Raw genomic sequence first — 9,991 nt, 5'->3', positions numbered from 1 at the left:
CAGGAATGAGTGGAAGGCTGTGAAGAGAACCCACGTTTCCGTGAGTGGACGTGGGGGAGATGGGCAAATAACCCGCACCTGGGTTTGGCTCCTGGATGATGACAAAGCATCCCCTGAGGAAGGACCCCCGGCAGGAGGAGCATGTTGGGAGGAGGGCAGGGGACACCCTCACATTCAGATCCCAGGTGCGTGGTTCCCTGGAGGCAGCCAAGGGATCTGCTCAGGGGAGTTCAGGAGAGAATCAGGGCTGGAGGGAAGCATGAGGATTCGTCCCCCAGGATGGGCAGGTGAGCGCTGAGGGGAGGAGGTCCCCTAAGCTGAGTGCCATGGGGTGAGAAGGGGAGGGCACCCGAAAGGGCGGGGCACCGAGGAGAAGGAACAGAGTGGGGAGGAGGGAGGGGCATGGGAGGAAAGCTGTCACCCCAGGACCACAGGAGAGGTACCCAGGGGACAGCGGAGGGGACTTAGGGGTAAGGGAAGGATCAGTGGTCCATGGGATGCAGTGACCTAAAACCACAGGGGATGGGGCAAGGGCAGGGTGAACAGAGTGAGGGGAGGCCTGCCCTGGGCTGGAGGTGGAGGGAGGGAGAGCGAGAAGGGGTGCAGACGGCCTTCCTGGAGTTTAACCTTCAGGGTGGTGAGATCTGGGCTGGAATAGGCTTGTGTGCTTTAAAGACCCTGTAACCTTGGGCCCATTTGTGTGAACTTAGGAAAGATTCAGGAGGTGGGGAGACAGGCACCGGGGCTGCAGCGTGGCCCAAGTCCTAAGGGACAGCTAATAGAGGTGACTTGACCCACCCATAACGTGCGACTGCACAGGCTGGCACCCTGCATCCCTGCAGAGAGCACAGTGCCTGGGATGGAGGAGGCGGGAGGGGATCCTGACAGGTGGAGGGGAGAGTCAAGGTTAAGACATCCACTGTGAGGGGCAGGTGGAGGTGTGTTTCCTGGCAGGACGCTCTGGGGCCTCCTTAGCTCCAATGCCTCTGCTGATTTCCAGTGTAAGAGCCAAAGCCACTTGCTGAATGGCATTTCCCTGGGGGACTGGGTGAGGGAGAAGCATGAAATGGGACAGAGAGGGGACCGGGATACCCTGCAGGTCTGCTAGGCTCTGCGACAGGACTTGTGATATCTGATTCCAGGAATTCCTGGTGCTCCAGCCTTCCTGGTTGTAGGCTCTCTGTCTCCCTCCTTCCAGCCTCCTTGTGGAGTTTGCGAAGGCTGACTGCTGGGCTGAGGGCGGGGTGGAGACAGCCGAAGACATGGAATCACACGGGTCTGAGAGCAGCAGGACACAGCCGAGGGCAGGAGGAGGTGAGGGTGAGGGACAGAGAAAGGCCACTCTGCTCTTGGCACAGGGGTGGTCCTCCTTGGCCCTCAGTTTCCTCATCTATAAAGTGGAATCAATGGTAGACTCTGTGTGTGTGTGTGTGTACATGCATGAACATGTGTAAGAAGACAGGAAGTCACTGAAATGCTTCCTCCTGAGTCCGATGGTTCCAGAGGCAGTACAAACATTCTGAGAGAGTCTTTTTGTGTGAATTAACTCCTCACCTGCTTGAACTCAGGTGCTCGTGGCTGCTTGCCCCTTGGCTGGGCCTGCCTGGCATGGCCCTGGAGGAGGCTCGGGGCTGCATCCCTCCTGCCCTGGGTCCAGGTGTGCAAGGAGCTTGTGTCTCAGCCCAGGGCTCATCCTCATCTGGGTCTGGATGTTCATGGAGAAAGGCTGAGCCCTCCTCTGAGGGGGCATCTGGGCTCCAGATCTTTGAGCCTCGGACTTAGCGTCCGTCTTCTCCCCATGGGACCAAGACGTCACCTACCTGCTGGTCGCCTACTCTTGACCTTGATGGGCCTCCTGATACTGACCACCTGCAACGACTCCCTGGTTCCTATGTCATCCATTCCCTCCATCACTAACCAGAAAGGAATCCAGGGCTGAAAAGGCACCAACACAAGAAAAGATATGTCTTCAGTCTCTGTCATTCCACCAACATCTAAAGCCCTCCATGTGCAGGCACTGGGCTGGCGCTGGACATTCTGGGTAGAGAAGGTCGAGTTGGAATTTGCCTCCATAGAGCCCACAGCCTGATGGGAAGGAGATAGAGAATGTGGATGCGGCAGCCACTCTGATGGGCACACACAGAGAGCTGGTGAGTTCAGGGCTCGAGCCCAGGCTGGGGAAGTTGAGTTTGGCCTCCTGGAAGCACTGTCTTCAAATGCTGTCCTGTACAAAGCAGACAGGCACAAAGAGGAGACTTGCTGTCAGGAAAGGAGAGAGAGTGTGCTGTGTTCCTGGAGTAGAAGATCCTGTGGTCTGGATCACAGAGTCTGGGGGAAATTTGGGTACTTCCTGAGCTCAGGGGACCAACAGAGACAAGACCATGTCTTGTAAAACATGTCAATAATTTTCTTTCTTTTCCAGCTTTATTGAGATGTAATGGACCTGAAACATTGTGTAAGTTTATTGTGTACAAAACAATGACTTCATACACTTATAGCTTATGAATAAGGTCAGTTAATACTTCCATCTCCCTACATAATTATCATTTTTGTGTGTGGTAAGTATATTTAAGAGCTACTCTCTCGGCAACTTTCAAGTATAAATACAATATTGTTAAGTGCGGTTACCACGCTGTACACTAGATCCCAAAATTTACTCAGCTTCCAACTGGAAGTTTCTACCCTTTGACTAACATCTCCTCATTTCACCACTCCTCAGCTTTTTGCAACCAACATTCTACTCTCTGCTTCTATGAGTTTGTTTCTTTTATTTCATATATAAGTGATATCCTACAGTGTTTGTCTCTTTCTGTCTGACTTATTTCACCTGGCGTAATGCTGTCAAGTTCCGCCCATGATGCAGCAAATGTCAAGATTTCCTTTTTCCTTATGACTGAATAATGCTCATGTATATCTATATCTAAGTCTCTATCTCTATCTCTGTCTGTCTATCCATTCACTCATCCATCCATGCATCCATCCATGCATGCATCCATCCATCCATCTATGTACCATTTCCTTTATCCATTCACACTTGAACAGATACTTAGGCTGTTTCCGTAACTTAGTTATTGTGAATAATACTGAAATCAACATGGGAACGTAGATATCTTTTTGAGGTAGTGATGTCATTTCCTCTGGATATATATCCAGAAGTAGAAGTTCTGGATCATTGTGGAAAATCTATTTTTAATTTTTTGAGGAATCTCTGCAATGTTTTCTATGGTGGCTCTTCCGGTTTATATCCCACTAGCAGTACATAAGTGTTCCCATTTCTCCACAGCCTGGACAACACTCGTTAATCTGTTTTCTTTTTCATTATAGCCATTCTAACAGGTGTGAAGTGACACTTTATTGTGGTTTTAATTTGTATTTTCCTGATGATTAGTGATGTTGAACCTCTCTTCATGTCCCTGTTGCCCTTTTGTATGTCTTCTGTAGAAAAATGTCTATTCAGGTCTGCCCTTTTAAAAATCAGATTATTTATTTTGTTGTTATTAAGTTTTGTGGATTCATTATATATTTTGGATATTAACTCTTTATCAGATAGATGAGAAGGAGTTAATATCCAAAGTAAACAACCTAACTTTACACCTAAGGAACTAGAAAAAGAACACACTAAGCCAAAGTTAGTAGAAAGAAACAAAGAGCAGAAAAAAAGAGCAGAAAAAAATGAAACAGAGGCCAGGAAAACAACAGAAAAGATCAATGAAACTAAGAGCTGTTTCTTTGAAAAGATGAACAAAATTGACAAAACTTTAGCTAGTCTAAGGAAAAAAAGAGAGCAGACTTAAATAAATAAAACCAGAATTGAAAGACAGACTTTACAACTGATACCACAGAAATACAAAGGATTATGAGAGACTAGTATCAACAAGTATATGCCAACATTTTGGATAACCTAGAAGAAATGGATACATTCCTAGAAACATACAATCTACCAAGACTGAATGACAAAGAAGTAGAAAATCGGAATTGATCAATAAAATTATGGAAATTGAAGCAATGATCAAAAATCTCCCAACAAAGCAAAGCCCAGGACCAGATGGTTTCAGTAACAAATTCTACCAAACGTGTAAAGAAGAATTAACACCAATCCTTCTCAAACTCTTCCAAAAAGCCCACTCTTGCTGCCACTGGGAGTGTGCACAGGAAGCTGGCCGTGGGGTACGAGTGGGGCATGCAGACCACTGGGGGTACCTTGTAGACAAGCTGGGGGGATTCATGGGTAAGGCTTACCAGTGGCTTGTGGGCATCCTGATGGAGTCTGTGACACAGTTTGTAGGCTACACAACCCTGTGATATGTTCCAAGCCCTGGTTGCTGTTATTCCAACCCCTCACTGCTCCCAGGTGGTCCAGCTCAGGACTCAGTACTCTGGATGACACAAGAGAGAAATGGGCTTCTTTCGCAGCATTCTACAGGGGTGGGGAAGGTAGGCAATCACTCACATGCTCTTACTTTCCCCAGTGGGAGAAACCACGGGCTGAGAAGGGCTCTCTGGGCATCAAGCTGTGCTGTCTTGGGAGAGCGGTGACGGATAAGTCAAACTTCCTCTTACTCTCTCGGGTGCATCCAAACTTAGAATTTGTTTCTGTTCCAGGGTGAACCGGAACTTCTCCACCAGACTCACGGACTTTCACAAGGCTCTCTTGTCTGTGGGTAATATTCTAAGTCAGTGTTCTCCAGGGGATCCCAGACCACAGTCAAGAGGGGCTGAAGCCAGTTGACAGGTCACTTCAGGGTCCACAGCTGGGACTGAGGTCTGAACGAATATTACCTGACACACAGGAGGGCAAGATTCCTCCTAGGTGCCTTGTGTATGGTGCTGGATCCCACAGCCCGATGGACACCAAATTATTGTTGTTGCAGGCTGGGGGTACGATCAGGGGATGTTTATTTGGTCGTCTTATTGGCATCACCCACAATGACGTTAGATTATTCAAAGAGGTGGGTAACGGTGAAATATTACAAACAGGTAATGTATTGATGAGATTACCCTTTGGAAAGATCATCCTGGCTGAGGAGGGGAAGATGAATGGGGGGTAGGGTGTGGGTTGGATAAGAAGAGGAGAGACAGAAAGACCAGCTTTTCTAGCCTGAGCCAAGGAATTGGGAAGATGGGTAGAGAAAAGGAGACAAATTGGAGAAATGTTAACCTATATAATTGACAGGAATTAGTGGTTGCTTGTGAAAAGGACAGGAAGAAATCAAAGATGACCCCCAGGTTGCTGGGCTGGAGGCTTGGGAAACTGGAATTCCCACATTGTCCTGTGAGTTAAGGATTACAAAATGAATAACATTTTTTGCAGGAAGATGATAAGCTTTGACTTGGACATGTGAAGTTTAAGATGACTGTAGGTTGTATAAGAAGAGAAGTCCAATACATCATGGGCTCTGTGGATCTGAAGTTCAGTAGGAAATTTTTTTTTAACATCTTTATTGGAGTATAATTGTTTTACAATGGTGTGTTAGTTTCTGCTGTATAACAAAGTGAATCAGCTAGACATATGCATATATCCCCATATCTCCTCCCTCTTGCCTCTCCCTCCCACCCTCCCTATCCCACCCCTAGAGGTGGACACAAAGCACCAAGCTGATATCCCTCTGCTATGCATCTGCTTCCCACTAGCTATCTATTTTACATTTGGTAGCATACATATGTCCATGCCACTCTCTCACTTCGTCCCAGCTTACCCCTCCCCCTCCTCATGTCCTCAAGTCCATTCTCTATGTCTGCATCGTTATCCCTGTCCTGCCCCTAGGTTCTTCAGAAGCTTTTTTTTTTTTTTAGATTCCATATATATGTGTTAGCATATGGTATTTTTCTCTTCCTGACTTACTTCACTCTGTATGACAGACTCTAGGTCCATCCACCTCACTACAAATAACTCAATTCTGTTTCCTTTTATGGCTGAGTAATATTCCATTGTATATATGTGCCACATCTTCTTTATCCATTCATCTGTCGATGGACACTTAGGTTGCTTCCATGTCCTGGCTACTGTAAATAGAGCTGCAATGAACATCGTGGTACATGACTTTTTGAATTATGGTTTTCTCAGGGTATATGCCCAGTAGTGGGATTGCTGGGTCGTATGGTAGTTCTATTTTTAGTTTTTTAAGGAACCTTCCTGCTGTTCTCCATAGTGGCTATATCAATTTACATTCCCACCAACAGTGCAAGTGGGTTCCCTTTTATCCACATCCTCTCCAGCATTTAATGTTTGTAGATTCTTTGATAATGGCCATTTTGATCGGTGTAAGGTGATACCTCATTGTAGTTTTGATTTGCATTTTCTAATGATTAGTGATGTTGAGCATCCTGTCATGTGTTTGTTGGCAATCTGTATATCTTCTTTGGAGAAATGTCTATTTAGGTCTTCTGCCCATTTTTGGATTGGGTTGTTTGTTTTGTTGGTATTGGGCTGCATGAGCTGCTTGTATATCTTGGAGATTAATCCTTTGTCAGTTGCTTCGTTTGCAAACATTTTCTCCCATTCTGAGGGTTACCTTTTCATTTTGTTTATTGTTTCCTTTGCTGTGTAAAAGCTTTTAAGTTTCCTTAGGTCCCATTAGTTTATTTTTGTTTTTATTTCCATTTCTCCAAGACGTGGGTCAAAAAGGATCTTGCTGTGATTTATGTCATAGAGTGTTCTGCCTATGTTTTCCTCTAAGAGTTTGATAGTTTCTGGCCTTACATTTAGGTCTTTAATCCATTTTGAGTTTAATTTTGTGGGTGGTTTTAGGGAGTGTTCTAATTTCATTCTTTTACATGTGGCTGTCCTGTATTCCCAGCCCCACTTACTGAAGAGGCTGTCTTTTCTCCATTATACATTCTTGCTGCCTTTATCAAAGAAAAGGTGACCATATGTGTGTGTGGATCTCTCTCTGGGCTTTCTATCCTGTTCCATTGATCTATATTTCTGTTTTTGTGCCAGTACCATACTGTCTTGATTACTGTAGCTTTGTAGTATAGTCTGAAGTCAGGGAGCCTGATACCTCCAGCTACGTTTTTCTTTCTCAACATTGTTTGGTTATTCAGGGTCTGTTGTGTCTCCATACAAATTGTGAAATTTCGTGTTCTAGCTCTGTGAAGAATGCCATTGGTAGTTTGATAGGGATTGCATTGAATCTGTAGATTGCTCTGGGTAGTAGAGTCTCTATCTTCTCATTTTGCTTATCTTACTGTGTTTGGAGTCTCCTTTTAGCAGGCTGCAGGTTCGTAGTTCCCACTGTTTTTGATGTCTGCCCCCAGTGGGTAAGGTGGTTCAGTGGGTTGTGTAGGCTTCCTGGTGGAGGGGACTGGTGCCTGTGTTCTGGTGGATGAGGCTGGATCTTGCTTTTCTGGTGGGCACAACTTCATCCGGTGGTGTGTTTTGAAGCATCTGTGACCTTATTATTAATTTAGGCAGCGTCTCTGCTAATGGGTGGTGTTGTGTTCCTGTCTTGCTAGTTGTTTGGCGTAGGGTGTCCAGCACTGTAGCTTGCTGGTCGTTAAGTAGAGCTGGATCTTAGCATTGAGATAGAGATCTCTGGGAGAGCTTTCACGTTTTGGTATTTCGTGGGGCAGGGAGGTCTCTGGTGGACCAATGTCCTGAACCTGGGTCTCCCACCTCAGAGGCTCAGGCCTGACATCCAGCTGGAGCACCAAGACCCCATCAGCCACATGGCTCAGAAGAAAAGTGAGACAAATAAATAAATAAAGTTATTAAATAAAAAATAAAAATTATTATTATAAATTTAAAAACTAAAAATGTAATAAAAAATTTAAAAGTAGAAAGAAAGGAGAGAACAACCAAACCAAAAAACAAATCCACCAATGATAACAAGTGCTAAAATGTATACAAAAAAAAAAAAATAATAGTAAGGACAGACAGAACCCTAGGACAAATGGTAAAAGCAAAACTATACAGACAGTATCACACAAAGAAGGATACACATACACACTCACAAAAAGAGAAAAAGGATAAAAATATATATACTGAAAAAAAAGAAAAAAGGAAGAGAGCAACCAAATCAATAAACAAATCTACCAATGACAATAAGCTCTAAATACTAAACAAAGATAAACATAAAACCAGAAACAGATTAGATACAGAAAGCAAACCCCAAGTCTACAGCTGCTCCCAATGTCCACCGCCTCAATTTGGGATGATTCGTTGTCTGTTCAGGTGTTCCACGGATGCAGGTACATCAAGTTGATTGTGGAGATTTGATCCACTGCTCCTGAGGCTGCTGGGAGAGATTTCCCTTTCTCTTCTTTGTTCTCACAGCTCCTGGGGTTCAGCTTTGTATTTGGACATGACTCTGTGTGTAGGTCACCTGAGGGCATCTGTTCCTGCTTAGACAGCATGGGGTTAAAGGAGCACCTGATTTGGGGGCTCTGGCTCAGTCAGGCGGGGGGAAGGAGGGGTACAGATGGGGGGCGAGCCTGCGGTGGCAGAGGCTGGTGGGACGTTGCACCAGCCTGAGGCACGCCGTGCGTTCCCCTGGGGAGTTGTTCCTGGATCCCGGGACCCTGGCAGTGGTGGGCTGCGCAGGCTCCAGAGAGGGGAGGTGTGGATAGGGACCCGTGCTTGCACACAGGCTTCTTGGTGGCGGCAGCAGCATCCTTAGTGTCCCATGCCCGTCTCTGGGGTCTGTGCTGATAGCTGCGGCTCACGCCCATCTCTGGAGTTCATTTAGGTGGTGCTCTGAATCCCCTCTCCTCACGCACCCGGAAGCAATGGTCTCCTGTCTCTTCGGTAGGTCCAGACTTTTTCCTGGACTCGCTCCCAGCTAGCTGTGGCGCACTAGCCCCCTTCAGGCTGTGTTCACGCAGCCAACCCCAGTCCTCTCCCTGGGATCTGATCTCCGAAGCCCGAGCCTCTCGGGCTGGTGAGCGCCGGTCGGCACCGATGCCCTGTGCGGGAATCTCCCCGCTGTGCCCCCCGCACCCCTGTGGCTGCGCTCTCCTCTGCCGCTCCGAGGCTTCCGCCTCCGCCACCCGCAGTCTCCACCCGCGAAGGGGCTTCTAGTGTGTGGAAACCTTTCCCCCTTCACAGCTCCCTCCCAGAGGTGCAGGTCCCGTCCCTATTCTTTTGTCTCTGTTTTTTCTTTTGCCCTACCCAGGTACATGGGGAGTTTCTTGCCCTTTGGGAAGTCTGAGGTCTTCTGCCAGCATTCAGTAGGTGTTATGTAGGAGCTGTTCCACATGTGGATGTATTTTTGATGTATTTGTGGAGAGGAAGGTGATCTCCACGTCTTACTCCTCTGCCATCTTGAAGGTTCCCCGCTCAGTAGGAAAATTTGAGCTGGAGAGGTGGATTTCATTGTGCGTCGGTGGTTGAGTGAGAGCATGAGGTGAGACATGTATCTTAGACATCACGGATGGTGCTGACAGCCTGGAACCAAACTTAGCCAAAAGCCAATGTGTAAGGGAATTAGAGGACCACAAGAAGCCCTCCGAAGAGACAGCAAAGGAGTAGGAAGAGGAAAGGTGTGGTCTCTTGACGGCCAAAGGAAGATGTGGTCACAGCATGGGACAAGGCTAGGCAGGCAAGGAGGATAAGGATGAAGCGTGTCCCTTGGGGATGGTCCACCGGTGATCCATTGGTGACCTTGGCAAGAACAATCACAGTGGAGGGTGAAAGCAGGAACTGGTGGTAGGGATGGGCAGATGAAGTGTCAGTTAGGGGAATCCACCATGTCAGCCTTGCTGCATAGTAATTTGACATCACAGGCAGGAAATTGGAGAAAGGAGACCTTGAGAGTCATTTAGGACAAAGTGATGATTTTCATTCCAGTTTTTAAAAAATGAGAGACTTGAGCATGTTCAAATAATAAAAGTCACAAAGAAAAAGAAGTTGAAGATAGCAGATAGAAGAAATTAATCAGAGATGGTGAGATGGGGATGGAAGGGATGCTGAGCACAAGAGGGGGAGCGCTTTGACCAGAAGCGTGGCACATATTCCACCCTAGAGAGAGGACAAGAGGATGATAGCGTGGCT

At 46.8% G+C, this 9,991-nt stretch overlaps 1 protein-coding gene across 1 annotated transcript in view; it reads left to right on the top strand.

Annotated features, from left to right (window-relative positions):
• LOC103090346 (serpin A3-8-like) overlaps positions 1-1,108 on the top strand; it is a 9,883-nt gene extending 8,775 nt beyond the window's left edge. The window contains 1 exon segment of the mRNA XM_082931318.1: positions 1,001-1,108. Within this exon segment, the coding sequence (XP_082787444.1) occupies positions 1,001-1,108 (108 nt within the window).
• Positions 1,109-9,991: the final 8,883 nt, after the last annotated feature.

The sequence above is a fragment of the Lipotes vexillifer genome, unplaced genomic scaffold (genome assembly GCF_000442215.2).
Source record: "Lipotes vexillifer unplaced genomic scaffold, Lipotes_vexillifer_v1.1 scaffold1017, whole genome shotgun sequence".
Lineage (NCBI taxonomy): Eukaryota > Metazoa > Chordata > Mammalia > Artiodactyla > Lipotidae > Lipotes > Lipotes vexillifer.
The sequence above is the reverse complement of the archived record's forward strand: the minus strand, read 5'-3'. Positions and strand labels throughout refer to the sequence as shown.